At 42.5% G+C, this 25,573-nt stretch overlaps 1 protein-coding gene across 2 annotated transcripts in view; it reads right to left on the bottom strand.

Annotated features, from left to right (window-relative positions):
* Positions 1 to 25,573, bottom strand: part of SLC16A10 (solute carrier family 16 member 10) — a 115,598-nt gene that overhangs the window by 19,538 nt on the left and 70,487 nt on the right. For both annotated transcript variants that reach the window (XM_025444973.3, XM_035697587.2), the window contains exon 4: positions 854 to 997. In XM_025444973.3, coding sequence (XP_025300758.1) covers positions 854 to 997 — 144 coding nt within the window. The remainder of the gene's footprint in view (positions 1 to 853; positions 998 to 25,573) is intronic.

Below are 25,573 nucleotides of genomic sequence, written 5' to 3'. Positions count from 1 at the left end.
GATAGTGTTCATCCTCTTACTGACCTGGCCCCTGCTTCTCCCTCCAGACGGTCGATTTTCTGCTCTCCCTTTATGCCCCTTCATCTCCTTTTACTCAGTTTCCCAGACACAACATACTGTGTCACACCTCCACCTCTCTGCCCATGTGGTTTCCTCGGCTTGGAACACACTTCTCTGCCTTCCTTATCTACCTGTCTACCACTCACCTCTTAGCCCCCCAGCAGCCCTGGAGGCCTGCTCCGACCCTCACTAGTGATCCAGATGTTTCTATGGCACCCATCTATTATTATAGTCATTATTCCGCCGCGCTGCAGCACCATGAGACCATTAGCAACTAACTGAGGGCACAGACCATGGCTCACGCTTCATCCGCAGCATTTAGCACGGTGTGTGGCACGAAGGAGTCATTTAGGTACTTGTCGAATGAGTGTCGGTACAATCTGGAATTACCGTTAGTGTAGCGCGCACCCCTCAATCCCAGGAGGCAATCGGCAATAAAGAAGCTCAAGAGAAACACACACCCCTGAATTTCACAAGATATTGCAAAAGGCACATGACTGTGAGAGCTGTGCCAAAAATAAAACATTCTTCTTAGAAAAAGCAATGGGCGAAAAACATTCTGATTTGGTGGAGTTCCATGACAAAACAAATAAGGTTGCTGTTTGAGCGCCAATCTCCCAAGTTGAAAACCCAAAACTCAACCAATGTTGCCCTTGAAAGACTGCTGGTAGAAGTTAGGGTCTAGAAAATATTTGTCATTTTTACAGAAGAATTTAAGCAAGTAAATACCTATAACAAGACATGAGGTGATAAAGAGAATTTTGCTGGGAGGATAAGTGGCCTAAGAAAGTACCTGAAGGTAGACCTTCTTCACACCAGGCACATAATCTGCAATCCGGCCAAAGAGCAGCCGTCCGACTCCTGAAGTGATGCCAATGCACATGAGAATCACTTCTTTATTTTTTCCATCTTGAAATCTTTCATTCACGTGTTTCATCTGTGGACCGAAGAGAAAGAAGCAACACTAAATACGGCGGGGAAAACTGACAAGTTTTGACACAAAATGCTTTTGTGTCTCCACCATGTGATGGACTCTCACCTCCTTCCAAATCCAAATATTTATAAAGTTTCTTCTGTGATAATTTTTCATCAGAACGTATGAAGCCAAGGCTAACCTGATTTAGCTCGCATAAAAGAAAACAAGGATCCTCATGGGAGGTCTTATTTCAAAAAAGGGTGACCGATGACACATTTCCTAAGGTAACATGGAGCCATTCGCCGGAGGAGGAGAACCCTCCTATAACCCCGCTCTCTCAAGGTTATCTAAGGGCCCCATTCTCTGCTCTCCCTAAAGGCAGTTTTGCATCTTCTAGAACCTGAACCCAACTGACACCCCTGAAATAAGTCGCCCCGGGGCTTCCAGGGTAAGAGCATCAGGTTCCCTCCCTGTGAATTTGGCTGTCGTGTGGCATCAAGACAGACAGACGCTGAGGCGGTTAACACGGCAGGTAAGAGAGAAGCCTCTCCGAGAGACTGCTTGGGTTCAAGTCTAGGTTCTATCCCTTATCAGCCTGGTGACCTTGAGTAAGTTCTTAACCTCTAGGTCCTCAGTTTCCTTGTCTGTAGACTGGAGATAGTAACAGTACCTCAAGGGGTGGCTGTGAAGATTAAGGGATCTGCGTGAAGAACCTAGAACAGTGCCTGACACAGTTAATAATGATCAGATATTAATGTTAGCCTATTTTTTTAAAGGACCTTTCCTCTTAATTTACAGTGTCCCTAGAATAGTGACTGTAAAACGGCCACCTGACAACGTTTTGAAAGGCAGCGTGACCAGGCAGGTGTTATACTGGGCGACAAAACACGCAGCTCAGCACCCACTGCCATAAGCTTTGCTCCACGGCCCCTAAGGGTCACCCCTGTGCTAGCACTTCCATTCTCTCAATGATCATCTGTGCTCACAAGGAGGAGAGAAAGCATGTCTGTACTCCCACTGTTTGCTCTGAAATCACAGAGACGTTTGAACAAATCCAAACAGCTGTTTGAGACAATCACTTACTGTTCCCTACGCCAAACTTTGGCCGGAATTCCAGAAGCCTGCAAAGCAAATTACCCTACAAGTTCAATGGCCCAATGGTTCCCAGGTGGTCCTAGTAGCCTTGGGGATGAATGACATCCCCTTAAGAGACTTCCATTTCGCATTTTTATGCCCACTTGGATGTGCCAACACCACCACATCTGTCTTTTCCTTTTCAAAACTGCTAACCCTTCTCCCTAACTTCTGTATTTTCATGCTGGTCCAGAACAATCCTTCTAAATAGGAGTTTAATCTCATCAATCCCTTAGTCATCAGCTGCCTACCGCCTACATTTATATTCTCTAGTTTGGTATCAGAAGCCCTTCATAATCTGTCACCAGTCTATCCTTGTGCCTTTATTACCTACTGATCCTCGACTCAAAAGCAGAAAATGCAAATACCTACAGGACTCCGGCAAGTAACATTAAGGAGGGAAACAGTCTCGTTGGAGAGAGGGAGCACGTATTTAAGTTGATTTTCACCATGTAGGACCACCACGTTGCCAAGTCTGTCTCCCAGCCCCCTTTCATTTTAAAGGAAAGTCAGAAATTTTTTGTGTGGAAATGTTGGCACCTACCTAATATTTAGAACGCTGCATGATCCAACCCCACGCAAGCCAAACAAAACATGTCTGCAAACTGCATTAGACCCGCTTTGATCTCAGCCCTAATCCCATCTGGCCCAGCAGGACAGGTTTATTCGGTGTCGCTTAAACACGTCTCATAGACTCATACTTTCTTCCCTCTCTACAATTCTGTTGCCTCTTCTGTTATCTTTGACTTTCTGAATCCTACCCATTCTTTAATTGAACTCTGCTCAGATCCCACCTTTTCTATAAAGCTGTCCTTGATTACCTCAGTCTTACGTCCCCTTCTTGTTACTGCCTAACGTTTTCCTTGGCACTTTAAGTACCGAATGTTCCTACCCAGTCTTTCTAGCTTCTAAGGCTACAGTCTCTTGTGTGAACTCTTACACGTCAAACGAGACCTATCCACCTGCCAGAGACGCCTCAAAGGCAGCATGGGCCATGCTGAACCCCTCTCCCCTGCGCCAACCTGCCCTCCCTCCATTCAGGTAACACTTCGACTGCTGGCCCAACGACGCAAAGGAGAAGCCTGACAACCGTCCCAGATTACTCCGTCTCCTAAGACCCAGGAGCCACCCCCAAATTCTGATGATTTTACCCCCTACCCCCCTCAGACACACTTCCTTTGGTCTGTGTTTCTTATGTTTTAGTTCAGGTTCCTATCACTCCTCACTTAGACAAACAGCAGCCTCCTAGCATGCTTCTTGCTTGAGGCCCCAACTCCTGAATCTCTAATTTATATTCTCGGAGACTGCCAAGAATTAAAATTAAAAACACTTCTCTGCCTAACATCCTTTGATGGCTCCCATAGTGTTTGGGGGTGAAGCTCTAACTCCTGGTTTGACAGGTAAAAGCCTCACCTCCAGCTATCTCCTTACACACACCATGTTAACACTGTGCCGTCCCACATGGTGGCTACTAGCCACCTGGGGACTACTGACCACTCACAATGTAGCTAACTCAAACTGAGATGGGCTAGGTAGAAAACACACAGCAAATTTAGAAGACTTGGTGAAAAGAAAGCATGCAAAATATCTCAATGATTTTAACTGATTCCATGTTGAAATATTTTGCTTATGTTAAATAAAACGTACTGTGAAACTAATTTCGTGTTTTTAAAAATATTTTTTTTAAATATAGAAACTAGAAAACTATAAATTACATATGTGGTTGCCTTATATTTCTACTGAACGGTGCTCGTCCACGAAATCCACTTGTGGCTGCAAAGATAAGACAGCTGTTGATAAGGGTAACCTCAACCTGGCTTATTCCTCCCAGACCCTGATCACTCCCCAGTAAGTGAAATTTAGACAAAGTGGAAAGATGGATTCCAGCTCAATTCTGAAGAAAATGAATAACATGATTTAAGGCAGGTGGGACATAATTATGTGTAGTCATCAGCTTTATTCTGGAATTTGAATCCAGTTTTAATGTACTAATCTACTTCAGTAAGTACCCAAAGGATCTAATATAACTTTTTAAAAGACATTCTTTAGTATTAAAAAAAACAAAACTAAATTTACCAGTCATTCTTTTGATGAAACTAAGAACAGCTGCCTGCCAAACTGCTATTATCCTTTATTAGCGGTTTATTTTTTCCCCTTGCTCTACTTTATAATCCTTAAAAGGAATAAGGTGAAATGTTTTGGGTCTTTTGAAACTGGTGAAGTTTGGTAAATTCAAATTATGCTTAAATGGAAATAGTTCTCCAACTATTAGGGGGTTATTTCATTAAAATTTGTTGCTGTTAAAATAAAACAAGAACTTCAGCTTCTAATACCTCCTCCTCACCCTCACCAAAATCTACAAGCTAAAAAGGTTTCTCTGGTCAGTAAGTAAGGAGATTGGGGGGTCAGAGAACAGAATCTAGGGAGGCTGGATCTCTGGGTCCTTCTTCCTCATTGAGGTACCAGACCTAGAAGATCTGGGGCGTTCCACTTGCAGCCCAGGGCTCCCAGGATTGCTGCAGACTATTTTATTATTATCTGCCCATGTCTCATCCTCTGGAGACTGGCATGCACTTTAGCAGAAAGCATAACTATTAGGCAAAGTTGATATTTCTAATAGAGTTATTGGATAAAGACATGAGAATGATGGACAGATGTTTCCATATTTAATCTAAAACTCTTTAATTTTTTTTGAGAGAGAGGGTGAGCAGGGGCAGGGGCAGGGGGAGAGATAGAGAGAAGCCCAAGCAGGCTCCACACCCAGCACAGAGCCCGATATGGGGCTCCATCCCACCACCCTCAGATCATGACCTGAGCCAAAATCAAGAGCTGGACGCTCAACCGATAAGCTGCCTCTTAATCTTTTATGAGTGGTTTTTTTTTTTTTAAGATTTGTTTATCTTAGAGTGTGTGCCCACATACTAGCTCACACAGGGGGTTAAGGGCAAAAGGAGAATCTCAAGCAGACTCCTCGATGAGCAGAACCCAAGATGGGGCTTGATCCCATGACCCTGAGGTCATGAGGTGGACCCTCAACTGACCGAGCCACCCAGGCTCCCTTAATCTACCTTTTTAAACCAATACAGAGCTTATAACAAGAGGCCACTATCTGCGTAAGAAACAACATCACTCTGTAGAGCAGTTGTTTCAGGTGGACTTTGGATGTAGAAGAACCTTCCGGGCAGGAGTCTATTATTTATGTTCTGAAACACGTGCTTATTCCAGGGCTGCACACCTCTCCGAGATTACCAGAACCTTGCTGACAGTTTGATTGCCGTCTGCTCCGGAAACATTTTTCATTATCCAAGCAACCTTTGTTAACCATAGAAGCCACTTTTGGATTGTGTGAAATCCTATTTATTGTTTTGTTATCCAAAGTAACCAAGAATTCATACCCCTAAATATCTGCTCATTCTACATCACGGGTGAAAGAAAAAAGAAGAAGAAGAAAGGGCAAAGTAGTTCACAGTTTGCCCTTCCTCCCAACCATCTCCCACTTCAAGTAAATGGTGATTCAACGCGGATCTGCGGATGATCTGTTTCCGACCAGCCGACTCCAAGGGAGAGCTTCCTCTTCCCTCACTCGAGCCCAGAAGCAGGTTCCTTTTGGAGAGGCTGGGATGGGAGCCTAAGAACGTCAGCTGCCGAGCTGGCTTCTCTCCCCTATGCACCTCTGCCCTGCGGAGGAGCCACAGAGCCAACAGGGAGACCTCAGACGTGCTGTTCCTCCACGGAGGCCCCAGGCTGAGTCCTTGGGCTTTAGTCAGCTAAAGTGAGGGCCCAGATACAAAACCAGCTCCCATAAAGCTGATGCAAGTGCAGCAGAATTTCCAGCTTCTCCTTAACAAACAGCTGCACAGTAGAGGAGTACCCAAGAGAAGGGACCCTGAATCACTTCATTTGCAGAAACCCTGGAAACCCGGTGGTGGCACAAGACAGCAAAGCAAGGAGGTCATTGGTCAAAAAGGTCGATAACTACCTGCAGTATTTTCTACAAGCGTGTGACGTGGCCAATGCCGTGAAGGTCCTCAACCTCAGCTGCCCCTGCCTCCAACTTTTTAAGGGGTGGGTGGTTTTTGCTCAGTGACTTCTATGTACCATTCACATAACTTATTACATAAAGATGATGATCAAACTTTTGTTTTTTGTTTTTGTTTTTTTTTTTTGATCAAACCTTTGTACATAGAGGTTAAACTACGTATCTTTGGGGGATAAAGAAGAACGAGGGATCCCTGGGTGGCGCAGCGGTTTGGCGCCTGCCTTTGGCCCAGGGCGCGATCCTGGAGACCCGGGATCGAGTCCCACATCAGGCTCCCGGTGCATGGAGCCTGCTTCTCCCTCTGCCTATGTCTCTGTGCCTCTCTCTCTCTCTGTGACTATCATAAATAAATAAAAAAAAAATTTAAAAAAAAAAAAAAAAAAAGAAGAACGACTACGGGACACTTCAAGATAATGATTTCTGATGCGGATCTGCAGGAACAGCTGCTGACTCAAGTTCTGAGTGCTAAAAAACAAACAAACAAACAAACAAAAACAAAAGCAAAACCCAAAAGGCAGTAATGTAGGGAGGCCGGGAAAGCAAGACGGAAAGAGCTCCAACGGCGCGCTGCCGGCCGCGGCACAGAGAAGTCCAGCTACCCGGGCACACTGACGGGGGACATGGACAGTACCTGTCCCCCACGGCTGTCGCAGTTACTGTGCCCTGTGACAGAGAAATTCCAGGAACGCAGCCATGGTCTGTCCCGGCCTGGGAGGATTCCGATTCCCCGATCTGCTGCCTTCCCTCTTCAGACCCACATCCTCAAACTGAACAACAGGCCCTCATTTTGCCCCTCCGGAGTATAGACTCTTGTGGCCAGGTCAGGGGCCTGGATCTTTTATGTTACACGCGACATCCCAAAACAGGGTGATAAAGGCCGCACAGCATTTTCAGTGATTCTGTAATAAAGAACTCTTTATGATAAAGACTGCTTTATTACAGAATGCAATGTAAACATTCCTTATGACAAAAGCAGCTCCCTACTTGCCAAGAGGGACGCAGAGTCCAGAGCACTGGTACTTGCTCTTCACCCCAGGGAGCAGCAGCTCCAGCCGCTGCCTCACCTGCACGCAGCTAAGACTAGTCTCTAACACATCCCTTCAACATTTGAAAAGTTATCCCATCGCTCTGGAAGACGGCTGTGCTGAAAATATACTTCTTTAAAGATAAACTCCGAGAAAAGAGCCTGGTCCCTTTAAAACTTACAAAGGGAGTAGGAAGCCTGCTAGAGTAGTTAATGGATAATCTTAGAATTTGCTGCAAATCAAAAATTTGCACTACCCTTGGACTTCAAAGTAAGATGAATAGACATCTGAATGGAATGAGCGTTTGCTCTTTTTTTTTTCCTTGTCTTTTTTAAACAACTATGTTTTCTCTGTTTTTGCTAAGGAGGTAAATTAAAACAAGTGGGGCATTCACTTAGAAAGCCTCACCAGCAACCCCACTGAGGTGATCAGAGGGGGAAAACTAAACTCGCAGATTTGCAAACATAAGATTAAGCCCTTTACGTCGTACAATATTGAAACAGGACCTTACGGCTGTTCAAAGCCATTCCTTAATTATCAGGTCAGCCTCAGATGTCGTTTCAGCTCGGCAGGTTGGTCACCTGTGCCTGAGCCTACAACAGCACTAAGATTTGCTTGAAATGAAAACATAAAATCCTTTGCCTCCCACCGTTTTTGAGAACCACCGTCCGCAGGTGGCCTCGTGTCTATTTACTAACAAGATGTTTGAGTCGTGATGGGGCAGGGGGGGGGGGGGGGAGCGGCAGGTACCACTGCCCCCTCAGCGGCTGACCAGGGAGCGAGCAGACCTTTGGCCTCACAGGACTTCAGGAGGCACCGGGAGCTGGCTCTGCTGGTTTTCTTAAACGGCCAGTCTTTCCATTTCACGAAGATGGGCTTCCACGGTGTTAGCAATCACACGTTGCACTGTTAATCCACGTAAAGGTCAGGACTGAGAAAACAGACGCAAGAGTTTCCAGAGTGAAGATTACTTCACAGCCACCAAGAAGCAGAAACACTAGAGTTTCCAGAAGGAAGAAAGATAGCTGATGGCTTAAAAAAAAAAAAAAAATCTTGATCTAACTTTGAAAACATTTTCTAACTCTAAAATTTCTTTAAAGTATTTACTTTTCCTTTAAACATTTTTTTTCCTTAAAGAAAAAAGCAAAACAAAAAACATTAAAAAAAATCCACCCCTGACATAGCATTAACTACATCAGATCTAGATTTGGCTAAATATTCTGAAGGAATTATCAATCAAAAGCAATTTGGATTTGGATGCCAGTTCAAATAATCCTGCATTTTATTTATTTATTTTTTAAAGATTTTATTTATTTATTCATGAGAGATACAGAGAGAGGCAGAGACACAGGCAGTGGGTGAAGCAGGCTCCATTCAGGGAGCCTGATGTGGGACTCGATCCTGGGACCCCAGGATCACACCCTGGGCTGAAGGCAGCGCTAAACCGCTGAGCCACCTGGGATGCCCTAATCCTGAATTTTAGAAGATGGACTTCAATGCAAGATAGAACATAAATCACTAGGGTTTGGGGTAACGTGAAATTTAGCGACGCTGACAATTTCTATGCCAGATGTTTCACAAATTAACAAGAACTGTTCTAGTCCTTCCTGAACAATGAAAGATGTTTAATCTGTTGATTTATATTTTATTTATTCCACCTAAATCCAAATTTGATTCTAAGCAGTTTTCTTCTGGGGGTCTGTTGGCCCAGATTCAGCCCTCTCAGACCCTTGGTCCCCAATTTGGATGAACACAATGCACTGTGAATTAAGACCGTGTCTGTCTGGGGCCACCTGGGTGGCTCAGTCGGTTAGGCATCTGCTCAGTTTAGCTCAGGTCATGATCTCTGAGTTGTGAGATCAAGCCCTGCACCGGGGTCAGGCTCTATGCTGGGTGTGCAGCCTGCTTGGGATTCTCTCTCTCCCTGCTCACCTCCCCCAATTAAAAAAAAAAAAAAAAAGAAAAGAAAACCAGTGTCTGGTCTGCAAAGGAGCTAGACGGTCTTCCCTCTGGTAAAATGCCTTAGACGGCTCAGCCGCAGTCCAGTGCCTGCCCGAGCGACTAACACTTCGAAGAGCACTTCGTGGCACAGCAGCTCTGCAGGTGCAGATTCCTGTTTGTGATGAATGCTCTTTTGAGGTACTGTGTGTTTCCAGGTTTGCATCTGTTTTAAATGATGTGAACAGGCTCATTAAGCAACCAACCCTGAAACAACCAGAGGCCCGAACTGGCCAATGACAATCAGGCACAGGTCCTAAGATGACCATACAAGGGACAATTTCCTAAGTCCCCAAACTCCATCACTCTGCCTTCTAACTGTGGCCCCTCACCACCACCACCTCATCCAAGACAGTCCCTCCCTTGCTGTCCTGCCCGCGGCTCCCTTGCAGCATATTCAGTCAACTCCTATCCTTCCTGTTCTGCCTTGGGTGAATTCTTTCACACCTGCACCACTGGGATGCCCCACATTTGGTGGCCCATATGGGGACCCTCTGTTGGCTCTGGAAATTTCTTAGGACTTTCCCTCAGGGAACCAACTCCAGTGGTGTTGGAGATCCGATGACCTCTGGCCAAAGTTACTCCTTGGTGAGGATCTGAAGCCCACAGGGAACCACCAGGCCACCCCTCGCCCAAAAGGGTGAGGGATCCTTCCCTCCCTCTTTTTCTTTCCAGCTCTTGGCAGTCTAACCCTAGTACTCCTCAGACAACCAAAGGTCCCTGAACAGGACAGCTCCCTGGTGTGGTCCAAAGGTCTGAGGGCAAAGAGGCTGCACTGGCCATGCCCATGAGGGCTAAGGACCCCTTTCCTCTCCTCTCCCACTTCATCTACAGCTCCTCCAGAGCGAATCTGCGTACATTATGGACTCAGGACCCTTTCCTGACACTCAGCTACCTTGCTCCCCCTTTTCCTTTGTTTTGGTAGGTCCAGCCACCATCTTGATCTATAGGCAAAACACATTCCCACACTCTGCGTGGTGAGTCCTCTCCCCTCTTTTTCCACCCCGGTTTGGCAGTCAGGTGTCAGGCTTTTGCTGCTGCAGGGGACACCCCCATTTGCTGTGACCTTCTTCTGGGTGGGATGCCCCAGTAGACTCAGTCTCTCTGCATAAGGTCCCATCTTTTTTCAGGTCAGAGGGACGCCCTGACTGAAATTACAACCAGGAGTCAGAGTTTCGTTCCTTTTGGTGGGATACCTCTTGGAAATCAGCAGCCAGTCCTTCCCACTCAGGGACAAACCCCCTCTTTGAGTTCCTTTGGACTCCCTCTTGGGCTGTATTCTTAAAAACTGGAACAAATTTGACCCCCAAAGCCTGAGGAAAAACGCCTCATCTTTTTATGTAGGGTTTCCTGGCCTCAGTACAAATTCCCAGACCAAAAGGTAAGACCCCTCCACAGAACTCTTTCTTATAATACTGTTTTCCAGCTTGCCCTTTTTTGCTGGAATTCTTCCAAATGGCCAGAGGTCTCAAATGTACAAGCCTTCATGGCACTGTCCCCAAAATCCTGACTTCCACAAAAACTGTAGAATGTGTCTTGCTCAGTCTCATGGCCCATCTGACCCTGTGTATAACTTTCAAAGTCTTTGGGAACTTGAAATCTTACAGTTTGGCTTGGATGATGAATTGAATTGAATTCACTGGACAGCAAAGTTGTTTCCAAAAAAGATAAAATACTAAAGAATTGATTACTAAATACTAAATATAGGCTTATGCTTTTGGCTTCTTACTGCAGAAAAACTAAAGATAACTTGAATCTGTTGGAAAACATGCTTTGTGCCTTATTGAAAGAATGTCCTATGGAAAAGTTATGTTTTTTAAAATTATGAAATGTATTCATAAATATCAGATCTAAAGAATTCTGGTGTAGCAATTCACAAGTTACCAAGTTAGTTACTACTTAGTTTTCACTGCAGACAAGTTTCTAAGTTAAAATCTTGCTAAATGTAATTAGGATTGATGGAAATAAGGAAAACAACTCTGTACGTAGAAAATTAGGAGATATGTGAGGAAGATATAAGGAATGAGAACACATTTTTGTTGAAGGAAAAAAAAAAAATTTGTCCTATAATGAGACTGGCTGTTTGGAGAGAAAAAGTCTGGAACAAAAATCTGAATGCAAAAGTTGTAGAACGTCTGAGAAGGCAAAGCTTCAGTAAAGAATTTTGGGGGCACCTAGGTGCCTCAGTCAGTTAAGCATCCGACTTTTGAATTCAACTCAGGTCATGGTCTCAGGGTTGTAAGATTAAGCCCCATGTCCGGTTCCTCACTTAGTGGGGAGTCTGCTTGAGATTCTCTCTCTCCCCTTCTCCCTCTGCCCTTCTCTCCCCACCATCCCTGCGTGCACACACTTTTTCTTTTTTTTTAAATAATTTTAGGGGCACCCGGGTGGCTCAGTTGGTTAAGTGTCTGCCTTTAGCTCAGGTCATGATCCTGGAGTTTTGGGAGCAAGCACAGCATCAGGTTCCCTGCTCAGCAGGGAGTGTGCTTCTCCCTCTCCCTCTCCCCTCTTCCTCTTTCTCTCTCTCAAATAAAATCTTTAAGAATAGTAAAAATTAAAAAAATTTTATGTGTGGTCAGGACAGACTGAGATTGAAATGAATAGATTTTTAAAAGTACACTGGTGTGAGATTAAAATTCTGCTTTACTCTGTTAAAATGACAAAGTTTTCTTGGATTGTTAGTCTGCTCTTGATACGAAAATGGAACAGAGGGCTTTTTTTTTTCTTCTCTTTATCTGCCCAGAAAACCAAAGTTTCTATTTGTCTTTATCAGGTCTTTCATTACTTCAGAGAACTAAAACTTCTCACTATTAAAGGAGCTAAGTTTTGCTAATAACTATAAAACCTTATTTGCCTTTGGAATCTTATTGCCACCTTGGTTAAATAAATAATTAAGTTTTGGGATCCCTGGGTGGCTCAGCGGTTGAGCGTCGGCCTTCAGCCCAGGGCGTGATACTGGAGTCCCAGGATCAAGTCCCACATCAGGCTCCCGGCATGGACCCTGCTTTTCTCTCTGGCTTTCTCTCTGTGTCTCTCATGAATAAATAAAATCATAAATAAATAAATAAATAAATAAATAAATAAATAAATAAATAAATAAATAAAAATTTAAGTTTTGTGATGATCTGTAATCCTACTTAGGCATGTGCTTTATAACTTCTTGAGGTTTTGTTTTTTTTTTTTTTAAACAAAATTCCCAAGATTCAAATTCTAAATGAAATCTTTTTGAGTAATTGAGCTTGTTTATTTGGTACATTAAGTTGCTCCAGAAGAACTGTTAAATAATGACTTAGCCTTAGGTTACGTTGTTTGGGCAAATGCTAGAACTATTTTAGCAATTATATCAAATTCCTAAAGCTTTAATATGTTTTGGCATAAGGTCATTGCTTGACATTCTAATTATTAAAATTCTAGGTGTCACAGAAATAGCCAGATTTCCTTATCTGCTGCATTATAATGAACTCTTCTATGAAATCTTTAATCATGTCCATTTCTGAGGGGTTTTTTTGTCATTTATAGTTGTTCTGATGCTCTCGCAAAATGAGTTTTGTCTTCAAGGAGATTCAAAAGGACTTTTTGACAAATACAGGTTTTTGAGGTCTTTAAAATTACAAAACTAAAATGGGTAAGAATGTCCAGACCTAAAAACCACTGCATTTGAATTGAACAAGAATAACATGGGACTAAGTGAACTGAGGAAGATGATTATAGTTTTTGTGACTCCTGTTTAAAACACTGCTGGTTCTCTAATGTTTGCTCTTCCAGATTAAGGAAATTTCCTCTTAAAATATCTATCCTTTGCGAATAAGTTGAAACATTTAACTTTTCTCCCTACCTGAATCCTATGAAATTCAAAACCTCTGAGTATTCTTTCTTTCATGGCATTTATAGTTATTTGCCTAAGTTCAAGAAGAATCTGTTCCCCTTGTAACAGGACACCAATGGAAACATCGGTTATTTTACCAAGGCTTTGACGGGAATGTCACATTTGAGAGAGACATGCATAGACTCCAATATGCCCAAACAGCTTTAAGAAATAAAGCTGACTTTACAGAGCCAATAAAGCCCCTTGGAAATGTCCTGATATTTTGCTTACAAGTTCCCAGCAGCCTTACCAGATGAGTCAAGAATGTCACTTCCTGGCAGGTGTGGGAAACTTAGGATGTTTTAGGGATATCAAGAAGAGGAATTCACCCAAATCTATAGGTATTGAAGATATATCTGAATGAATGAATTTGGTTTGGCCATTAAAAGTTCAATCTAGAGATTCCCTATAAAAAGTTCCAGCAAAGCAGATTTTAAAGAATCTATATGATCAATCACTATTCTTGCTGAGTTTATGTAAATAATTAGGCTAAATGTGTTAAAACTGGACTTGTTTTACAAACACATTAGTGTTGAGGTGCCCGGCTGGCTCAGTTGTGGAGCAGAAGACTCTTGATCTTGAAGTCCTGAGTTCAAACCCCAGATTGGTGTAGAGATTATTTATATAAAACTTCAAACAAATACATGAATTAGTCTTGACTTGGCTATCTGGAAATAATGGTGAATTCAGAGAAAAATTATGTTTCAAGAACACATTCTTATGGATGTTAGATTCTAATTTTGATTAACTTTTTTAATGGGGGGGGGGGGAGAGGAGGAGGAGAGAGAATTTTAAGCAGGCTCCACACCCAGCATGGAGCCCAACATGGGGCTGGATCACAACCCTGAGGTCATGACCTGCGCGGAGTCAGAGACTTAACTGACTGAGCCACCCAGGCGCCCCTGACTAACAGTCTTTAATTGTTTGTTGTTTGCCTAAGCTGGACAACTTGAGGTAAAATTCAGAGAAACTGCCACAACAGCTCATGTATAGACAGTCTTCCTGCTTGTCATTCTGTAGGGATATTAGCAGGACCCCATGGGCATATGATTACTTGAATAGTTGAAAAATGGAATGGATTTTCCAACAATAGTTTCCGTCACTGCCAACTTCAGGCTGGCAGATGATCCTCTCTACTCATCTGCAGGGAGAGTCACACCTGCAATTTACCTTGGACTCAGCTGCCTCCGCCCTTCATAATTCCTATACATAAGTTCCCAACTAACCAATACTGACCCACAGCTACGGACATCTCCATGTCCCTCATTCAGCAAAAAGAAGCTACTGATGATGAGACCCCTGCCCAAATGCCAAAGATTTGCCACTGTTGATCTGTTAGAGGGGAACGCAGAGGTCACTTTGAGGCAACAGGTTTGAGCACTGGAAACTTGAGCAAGACAAAACGGTCCGCAGGGTTAGGAGCTGAAGCAAACAGCCTCGTTAAGTGAGCAACCTTGAAACAGCCAGAGGCCCGAACTGACCAATGACAACCAGGCACAGGTCCTAAGATGACGAAAAAAGGAGAAATTCCCAAGTCCCCATACTCTATCACTCTGCCAGTTTGGCCCCTCACCACCATCTCACCACAGTGTCTCCTTTGCTGTCCTGCCTGCTGCTTCCTTGCAGTGTTTCCAATAAAATTCTATCTCCTTTGTTCTACCTTGGGTGAACTCTTTCACACCTGCACCAGTGGCCCCCACCCAGTTGAGACCCCCACATTTGGTGGCCCCCTATCCAATTGGAGCACTCCACATCAACTTTCAAAATATACATGATTTTATTAAAAATTGTTATTAAAATTTTTATTAAAAATTACTTTTCATTTCTTATGTTAAAGATGGGCATTATTTTCTTTAAGTTATGGGTAGCTTTTATGATCTAGGCATTTTATTTCAGCAGTTAAAAGGAAGTCCTGGGTCTGATACATTGCTCTAGACACGTGATAGGGTTGCCCTAAAGGGCAACGTGACACAGAGCTTAGAGAGCACCTCATAAGAAAAAGTGGGACAGAAACACTAGGACTGAGTAATCCTGACCCCAAGCTAAAGAGCAAGAGCAAAGAGACATGTGGCAAGAAACTGTAAAAAAGTCCCTGGGGCAGTTCCTGAGGAGTTAGAAACATATAAACCATGTGTTCGGTAAATAGAGATACAATTAAATAGGCACAGGCACACCTGATTTATGTTGAGGCTATTAAAATGTTTCGTAAATCCAATAATCAATATATGGTGATATTTTAAACTCCACAAATGTGTGCAAGGGTCAAGAGAGGCATGAACATCTGTTAGCCTACTTGTGGGGCTGTCATCCCAATCTTCTGGAAGCAGCTAGGAGAAGGTACAAGGCACAGCAGGTGCCATCTCAGCTCAACACTCATGCTTCAACACTATGTACCTCTTACCACTGGATTTCCATGTATAACTCCACATTGAAACCAGACAAGGGTACTTTCATTTCTATTATTTAAACTACACCCTCACACTGAAGGTGTGAGACGAGAGAAAGTCTCTAAACCAACTAATGTCCTTCCCTATAGAGGAAAATTTAAAAAAAAACAAAAGAAACTCCTCACCTTCAGGGTTTATTATACTGAAGATCAAAAGAAAGAAAGAACTTAAAGAACATAAAGCGCTGTTAGAGTGAGAACAGTCACAAGAGAAATTAGTAGAACACATACTTCAGCAAGTCAACCAATCTACAAGCTCAGGGTAAAACTGGTCAAAAAGTATTTTGAGTGCTATGCATGCATAGGCTAGGTGCTGGGGGAGAAGCAAAGAAGAGGGGGTTCAGTCTCCGCCCTTGTGATGTCTCCAGTCTACTTTACCCATCTATTATTTACCATTTCCTGAGGTGTCAGGACAACTCCCACCCAAAACTCAATGTATTTTGTAGAAAATTCCAGTTTTCAACAGCCTTTCCCATACTTACATTGAATATATTATATACTATTAGGGCCTGACAAAAATATGCTATTGCTGGTTTCAACTGAAGTTAAAAAGGTGTCTGTGGATTTCTTTCTCCCCTATAAATTCAAAATCTCTCAGCAGTTTGGGGCCTATATTCTAGGGATAATTTTCATGACTGAAAAAACTGTGTACCGCTTCTAAAAACTACTGAATTATCTACAAATACTTACTTTTGTCTAACTAAATATAATTTGGAATTCATGACAACTTACTCTGCCTTACTAAAAGCAGCAGCTCTGTTTTAGTTTACTCATTTGTAAATGATCAGTTTTCTAGGTTTCTTACGTATTAATTATTGCCCTGTTCTATCAAGTTCCTATATTAGTATATTATACTTTGAAAGAGGAAAAAAAAAAACCTAGAAAAACTAAAAACCTCAACTAGTTTGTTTTGATGACTGTTCTGTAGATATTTAACTTCCACCATTAATGAATTATAAGTGGCCAGAAGTAAAGCTCCTTATTCATCTTAAGTAGGAGAATACTGGTGAATACTGCCTTAGGCACAAAACTGATAAATGGGCAAATTTTCACTAACCTGAGTAGTCAAATTGCAGCAGATGTTGAGATCTGCAGGAAAATAAATGCAAGGTCAGAAAAGCAAGAAAAGCACAGATGCCACTGGAAAAAAATCGGAAAAAAGTGGGGATAAGATGAAGGAGAGAAGAGGTCTAATCATTAACACAATAACCACATGAGAACTGAGAAAAAGCAGTGTATTCTTAGAAGATATAAGTAGTGAGTAAATTATCTGGAAAAAAAATAGCAATGCTTGGGCCCTATGCAAGAATTTTAAATTTTCAACATGCAGATTCCAATACACCAGATAAAAATAAGTTGGATAAAAAAAATTCATCAACTCTTGGCTGGCCTTAAAGATAGGAACTAGAGAAATTCTCTATATAGGCTTCCCAAAGGCAATAGGAAGTGCTCTTATTTTTGTATCTTCCACATATCTAATCCTTCCACAAATCTAATCCACCAGTAGAATGCACTGTCACCGCCTCAAAGGGGCTGTACCAGACTTCCCAAATTGAAGTGACCCCCCACCATCACCTTCCATTGCATTTTCTTAAGATTTTATTTATTTATTCATGAGACACACACAGAGAGAGAAGCAGAGACACAGGCAGAGGGAGAAGCAGGCTCCATGCAGGGAGCCCGACGTGGGACTCGATCCCTGGACTCCAGGATCACACCCTGAGCCGAGGGCAGACGCTCAACCACTGAGCCTCATTTTATTTTCTTCAAAGAAAATATCACTATTTGAAAACGACCTTGTTTACTTATTTATCAAGCTCTGTGGGAACACAGATCATATCTGTTCTCACCACTGCATCCCCATACCTCCGATGTTAATGGCACCCAAGTGCTCAGTGGATATGTGTCAAATGAACGAATGCCTGAATCTGTTCAACTGAGTTCTAATTAGAGGACGTCACACGTATGCAGGGAAAAAAAAGGTCAGAAAAATGGAATAGCCCATTCTAATTCTAGCAAGACCCCTGGCACTAACTGTGCAACCTTGAGCAAAATAAAATCTCTCCAATTGTCAACGTTCTTAATCCATTCAGTATCAGTGCTGCTTTCCTCATAAAAGGTTGCTGTGAGAATTGAATTAAAAAAATGTATGAAACAAACTAAGGGTTGCTGGAGGGGAAGTGGAGGGGGGAATGGGGTCATGGGGTGATGAGCATTAAGGAGATGTAATGAGCATTGTTATACGTAACTCATGAATCACTGAATTCTAACCCTGACACTGATAATTTTAAAAAACATATGTGTGGAGAGTGTCTGGGCTGGCTCAGTTGGTAAAGTATGTGACTCCTGATCTTGGGGTTGTGAGTTCAAGCCCCACACAGAGATTTAAAAAAAAATTATTGTGAAACGAGTTATTTTCATATCATTTTTGGAAGTTCTCTGGGAAAATAAAATGAATGAAATGAATGAGACATTTCCAGACCACCTCACAACAAAAAACCCTGCAAGAAATGTTAAGTGTTATACACATACACAGTGTGTACACAGTAAATCTCAATGGATAAATTCTGATGTTTAAATTAATCCACTATATAAAGAAATATCCTTGCATCAATGAAATTTATAAGCCTATTTTTAAATGAGAAATAGAAGAATTAAAAATTACACTTGACCCTTGAACAACATGGGTTTTAAACTGTGTAGGTCCACTTAATACCCAGAATTTTAAAAATAAATACAGTATAGTAATGTAAATGTATTTTCTTAAACTTCCATTTATTGGGGATCCCTGGGTGGCTCAGCGGTTTAGCACCTGCCTTTGGCCCAGGGCGCGATCCTGGAGTCCCGGGATCGAGTCCTGCGTCAGGCTCCTGGCATGGAGCCTGGTTCTCCCTCCTCCTGTGTCTCTGCCTCTCTCTCTGTGTCTATCATAAATAAATAAATAAATCTTTAAAAAAATTAAATAAACTTCCATTTATTAAGCAATCTCTACATCCAACATGGGGCTCAAACTTATAACCCCAAGATCAATAGTCACATGCTCTATCAACTAAGCCAGCCAGGCCCCACTCTTATAATCTTAACATTTTACTTTCTCTAGCTTATTTTATTGTAAGATTACAGTAGATGAAACAGATAACGTACACAATATTTTTTAACTATTATCAGTAAGGCTTCCTGTTAACAGTACGCTCTTAGTAAAAAAGTATCTGCAGATTTCTGAGTATGAGGGGGTCCAGGGTCCCGTAACCCCTGCACTGTTCAAGGGTCAGCTGCACTTAAATTAGAAAGTTTGGTGAAAAAACCATGTAATTACTCCTTATTCTGCAAAGTACCAACACAGTCGGCATTAGCTAACAAATGCCAAAGGAACAATCAACATAATTAGAATAAACCAAAACCAAGAAGAAAAAGAAGGGAGAAAATATAACTGTTAGGCCCTGGTATTTAGTCTCCAGGGTTAGCCTCTAGATTAAAAACAAAATTTAAATGTTAACTCCATATTAGGCTTAATCTGATTTTAGAGCAAGTAAGACTGATGAGGAAAGTCTTCACACTAGACAATTCTATCATAAATGAATTTTAAAATATTTCCAAAGCACAGCAACCGTGCTCCCCACGGCTGGGGATGTGAATGGGCCCCACAGCTTTCATCCCGTTAGGCCCTTACCGTGATCCGTGATATGTGCAGCAGGAGAGGTCAGCTCAGCAGCCCGCAGCCCGGGTCTGGCAAGGCACGCAGTAACCTCTGGTTTACAAGGAGACTAACTGCAAGGCCTGTGTTCTCAGGGACATCCTTGACCCCGAGTTCCAAATATGTCCACAAAAGATAGACAACGCCAGTATAACTGCTACTGGCAACTCTGAGGAACTGCAGTGTGTCACAATGGAAAGGCAACCTCTGACTAGGAAGTGAGTCCTGAGTTGGCTAGGCTTATGTTACATAGGAAAACTATTTCGTCTCTCTAAAAATTCTGTTTCTATTATGTACATACTTACATTTTAGGCTATGATAAGCTTCCATTTATTTTCCATGGAAATTCTTGGATGTTGTGCTGTTTTTTTTACCATGTGATGTTTGGCAAGCAACTTACACTTTCTGTGCCTTACTTCCTTTACTAGTCTAATAAAAAAAAAAAAAAGTGCAATTAAATCACCCATACAGGGCAGCCCGGGTGGTTCAGCGGTTTAGTGCCGCCTTCAGCCCCAGGGCGTGACCCTGAGGTCCTGGGATCAAGTCCCACATCAGGCTCCCTGCATGGAGCCTGCTTCTCTCTCTCCCTGAGTCTCTGCCTCTCTCTCTCTCTCTCTCTGTCTCTCTCATGAATAAATAAAATCTTTTTTTTAAATAAATAAAATCTTAAAAAAAAATCACCCGTACAATCCCTTTCAACTCCTAAATTACTGTTACATATCTTTGCAGGTATGTAAATAACTTATTTAAAAGCCACAGTCTTGGGGCACCCTGGGTGGCTCAGTCGGTTAAGCATCTGCCTTCAGCTAGGGTCACGATCCCAGGGTCCTGGGATCAAGCCCCACATAAGGCTCCCTGCTCAGCAGGGAGTCTGCTTCTCCCTCTCCTTGTCATACTCTCTGCTTGTGCTGTCAAATAATTAAACCCTTAAAGAAAAAAAAAGCCACACTCTTAAGAGGAGCTGGGCTCAAGCCCAGGCTACACCAGGTAGAAGCCCAGCCTCATGCCTATCCCGCAGTGTGGCCCTGAGGCTCCAGGGAAAAATCACGTTTGTGGAGCTTCCTGTAAACTGATAGTAAAGATGTGGGAAGTCGATAAAGGTTACATCTGTTTAAAAGAAACTTGCAGTTGAAAGCCAAGCCCTGAGTGGCCATAAGGACCGGACATGCAGAGTCTTAAACCATGCTCCGGAGCTCTGGCTGCTGCAGTTGCTCCTGCCGTGCCCCTCCAAGAATGAATCTGCTCAATTGGACACGGCTGCACACACAGCTGGATTGCACATCTGCACACCGGCTGTCCATGTTCGCGGCTTCGCCGCCAAATGGTCGGTACCACCTCCCATTAAACAAGCTTTTCTCCAATTTGTTACAAGGGAGTATACACGTCCTGATTACAACGGGTGATGGGTAGGGGAAGGTCAAAAGCTCAGTAGAGACAATGGGGACAGAAAGGAAAAGCAGAGGGGAAAACGGACAGCGGCACGGCAGTCTGGGGGCCGATACACAAGACATGTGCAGCCCTCCAACTTTCCGGGCGCTAAAGACTCTTCCCTGCAGGACAATTATGTAACCTAAGGCCTGTTTCCTCTTATGCTCTGTGATCCTTGGAGTTAGTGTCTGCCAGGGTTTCTCCAAAGAGATGCTCTGGAACTCAGAAGGTAAGGTTAAACGAGCAGAAACGTACTCTCAATGGATCAGATCACTCTCCACCCATCACAACCCCCTGATAAATATGGGGTAAAGCCAATGTCCAAATATAGCCTCACGGGGCAGCCCTGGTGGCTCAGCGTGTTTAGCGCCGCCTCCAGCCCAAGGTGTGATCCCGGAGACCTGGGATGGAGTCCCACATCGGGCTCCCTGCATGGAGCCTGCTTCTCTCTCTGCCTGTGTCTCTGCCTCTCTCTCTCTCTCTCTTTCTGTGTGTGTCTCTCTAAATAAATAAATAAATAAAATGTTTCCAAAAAAAAAGCTTTAAATGGCATTCTTTAGGGAAAAAAAAACAAAAAACAAATATAGCCTCACAAAGGGAAGATTCTTCAAATTCAGATTTCTGTTTGTATTCATCTTCTATCATACTGACTTTTTTTTCTGATTGACCTAAAAATCACAATAGGACCCTTACCTAAATTAGGTTCTTCAAACTTCAACAAACTTTGATACTAATCCAAGCATTTGAGGGATAAGCAAACATCCACATAACAGTTAAATTTTGAAATTATTCAAAAAGTGTGTTTTAGCCAATAAAACCTGAGATTCTTAAAAACAAAACGAAAAAAACCTGGTGAAATTGACACATTCACAAGACGGAAGGTACAGCTTTCCAGCACAAGGACTCTTTAGGGCCTTCTCAGGACACTAATGATCTATCGGTGACCTCAGAGTTTATATGTAACTCTAAAATATAAGCTATTTTTTCCTGTCTTCCTATAATAGTGCTTATGTTAACCAAATATATGACAGATCTTGCTATAAATTTTTATATATGTCCATTTTTTTTCTTCTGCTATGCTTGATGTTTATTGTAGAAATCAAAACCTAAGACCGTGTATGCCATGTTCTGCTTGTCACAGAGTATGTTTGTGATAAGCAACTCAGTTTTCTCACATTCGCAATGTGCTAGAGATCAGAAGAGGAGATGAAGGGGCTGGAAATGTGGTTACGTGACACCCTCTGATTCACACATTACATTAGGGCAGAAGCCCATTTCCTCCACCGTCCTCTCCACGGGCTCCGAGTGCTGGGGTGGATCCAGCACTGCCTCTCTTCTTCATGCTGAGAATGGAAGGGAAACTTGCAAAGAAGACTTTGCCTGATAACAAGCAGCACTTCAACTGTGAGGTGACTTGATGAAGGAACAGCAGACTCTTTCATAGAAAGAACATGAGTCCAACATCTGTGTTCAAATCCCAGCTCTGAGCGTAACTCAGTGAGTGGTCTTGAACAAGTATAATTTAGCAGCTGAGTCATTTCCTTAGCCTGAAGTTTCTAGTTATTTATTATACTTGACACACTCATTCTTGTGATGGCTACATGAGATTTTGTGAAGATGCTCAACAGGCTGTAGATTCCGGACAAATGTTACCTGAATCTCCCTCCTAGGAAGCCACAAATGGAATGAAAGCATGTATACTGTTCCTGTTTGCATGGCTCAGCACCCTGAGCTCTGGCTTGGAGCAGATTCCTGCTTTCACAATATGATCACAGGGGCTCTGACCAGTGAGGTCTAATGGTGACATTCCTGTATTGACTCACAACAGCATATGGCATTAATCAAAGCTATAAAATGCCTCACGTGTTGGCATGTTTGTCTCAAAATTTCATATCTAGTTTAAAAATACAACTTGTTCGTTTCCAATTGAAACTGGACTTGGTGTCTACTTAATTGCCCTGTCAGCAGGCAAATGGTTGGGTCTTTAATCACAGCATTAGATAAATGGGTCCTTCTAACAGATCAAAGTTTCTTTTGAGAACAATCACTTCCCGACACAAAACTGACACATCCCTAGCTTATCACCAAATTTTCGAAATAGGCTAATAAACAATATATATTACAGATTACAACATACATCAGTCATCTTCTCTTTGATAGAAAACTATGTGGGTCTAAAGCTTAAAAACTAAAATTTGACCCAACTACCTTATGTTCTAGAGTCAAAGAACACAGGTACTCAATAGCTGCTTTTCAAGGTGAGTAGGAACGGAAGAGATGTGGAAGTAATAAAAACTAAAGCACCTTTGTACTGAGGACGGAGCACTTCACGTCACTGAGAAAAGTTACATTATCATTGTCATTCCTAGGGATTTATTAGTCATCTGACTGATGTGTCCCTGTGCCTAGCAAACCAGATTTTGGTCAGGCCATGGCCTGTGAATCCAACCCTACTCTTACACACACCACCTAGGGCTTTTTGAGATTTTTCGGTTGCTACCCAGTAGGGCAGACACCAACTGTCTAGCTTTCCTCATTAATAGGGATGGCCACCAAGTATTCCTATTTCCTCCTTCCGTATACTTAAAATAGTGACAGAGATGTAGAAATCTCTTCTATTTATCAATTGACAATTTCAACATAAACATATAAAGGTGTGGGTCAAAGCAAAACACATCAATTCTTTTCTCCATTAACAGATGGCATTAGTGTTAATTACTCTGGAGGTTTGCCAAGTTTGAGTTATTAACTTTAATGAGTAGGAACACCATTATATCCTATAAAATGTGAAAATGTAAAAAATCATTATGGCATCAGAGACAACTTTAAAGACTGAAATGGAAAGAAAATGAATATTGTTTACATAGTGTAGCTTTAGACTTACCCATAATATGTTTAGTCATTAGACAAATACTTGAGGACCCACCGTGCACTAGGCATTGTGGGATCGCTCACTGAACAAAACATAAAGATCCTTAGCCTCATGAGGTTTATACTCTAGCAGAGATATACATATAGACAGCAAATAATAATAATAATAAATTATGTAATATGTTAGAAGGTATTAGGTGCAATGGAAAAAGAAAAAGAGCAGCATGAGGGGTTTTGGGAATGCTGTGGAGAGGGGAGGGGAGCAAAGGGAGTTTGAACCAGGTGGTCAAGCTATTCCTCATTAAAAGGTGAATAGAGGGGTACCCGGCTGGCTCAATCAGAGGAGTGTGAAACTCTTGATCTTGGGGTTGTGGGTACAAGCCCCACATTGGGTGTAGAGATTACTTCAAAATAAAATCTTTTAAAAACAAAAAGAACAGTGTGGCAGGAGCAGAGTGAGCAAGGGAGGCAAAGTCATAAGGTGAGATCAGAGAGAAAAGAGGGGCCAGATCAAGGGAGTACCTTGTAGTCCACTATAAGGACAGGAGTTCTTACTCTCAAAGAAATGGAGAGCCAGCCAGTAAAGGATTTTGAGCAGAGTTTGACTCATGTGTTGAAAGGACACTGGTGGCTTCTGTGTAGAGAACAGGTTGCAGTGGGCAGGGAACTTAGCAGGGAGCCCAGTTACATGACAAGGGCAGGGATTCAGGCTAGGGACAATGGTGGCCTGGTCAATGGAACGGTAGTGAGGATGATGAAAGGTGGTCAGATCCTAGAAGAACCACCAGAATTTCCAGACTGGATCAGGAGTGTGGCATAGAAGAAAGAAGAGCCAAGGATGATTCCAAGGTTTTGGGCCTGATCAATTACAGGGATGAAATTGTCATCTTCTAAGATGGGAAGGGCTGGGGGCAAAGCAGGGTTGTGAAGGGGTAAGACCAGGACTTCAGGATTGGATGTATTAAATCAGAAACACCTAGCAGTCCTGCAAGTGGAGATATTAAGTAGGCAGTTAGTTCTAAATGTCTGGTAGAGGGGAGCACCTGAGTGGCTCAGTGGTTGAGCGTATGCCTTTGGTTCAGGGCATGATCCTGGGGTCCTGGGATTGAGTTCCACATCAGGCTCTTCCCAGGGAGCCTTCTTCTCCCTCTGCCTGTGTCTCTGCCTCTGTGTGTCTCTCATGAATAAATAAATAAAATCTTTTAAAAAAATAAAATAAAAGTCTGGTAGAGAATTTAGGAAAGTGATCTGAGTAAGAAATACAAATTTAGAGTGACTGGCCTATATATAATGTTTGAACTCACGAGACTGGATGAAACTACCAGTGGAATGAGTAGATAAAAACATCAGGGACAAGCCCTAGGACACATTGATATTAAGGGTCAGGGTGAAAAAAGAACCGGCAAAGATATTAAGGGGTGAGGGAGAGGTTAAGAAGAAAACTAAGAGAGTGTTATGCTTCTGGAAGCAAATGAAGAAAAACTAAATAAGGAGAAACCAAAAATATGTAGCCCAGAAAACAAAGCAAAACAACTCCCAGGCAAAAGGGGCAAATAACTAAAAACTAAAGCAGCTGCCACTAACAATGGTTATTTAGAAAGTTAGGCCTTGGGGCCTTGAGTGGCTCAGTCGGTTAAGAGTCTGCCTTTGGCTCAGGTTATGATCCCAGGGGCCTGGGCTTGAGTCTTGAGTCGAGCTTCCTGCTCAGTGGGGAGCTTGTCCCTCTCCCTCTGCCCGCCCCTCCACTGCTCATGTTCGCACGGGCACACACACTCACTCCCTCAAATTTTTAAAATCTTAAAGTTAGGCCTCATCTAAATTGATCTATAAGATTTGTAGCCTCACAATGGAGATTATAAGTGGGTAGGCCTAAAAGTGAGATCACCTGACAGCTTTGGGGAAGCAATAGGATTCATCTTAAAAGTCAACTACTGAAAGATAAAACCTTCAACCCACTGCAAAAGCAAGACTGACACAAACCATATATATTCTCTCTCAAATCATGTATATTCTAAATTCTAAAATCTCAGAATTTTTAACTTAACTAATTTATTGTACTTCTGAATCTTCAAGGAAGACCTAGATAAGTGAGTTGAT

Source organism: Canis lupus, chromosome 12, assembly GCF_003254725.2.
Source record: "Canis lupus dingo isolate Sandy chromosome 12, ASM325472v2, whole genome shotgun sequence".
Taxonomy (NCBI): domain Eukaryota; kingdom Metazoa; phylum Chordata; class Mammalia; order Carnivora; family Canidae; genus Canis; species Canis lupus.
Note: the sequence above shows the minus strand (reverse complement) of the source record. Positions and strands in the feature narration are given on the sequence as shown.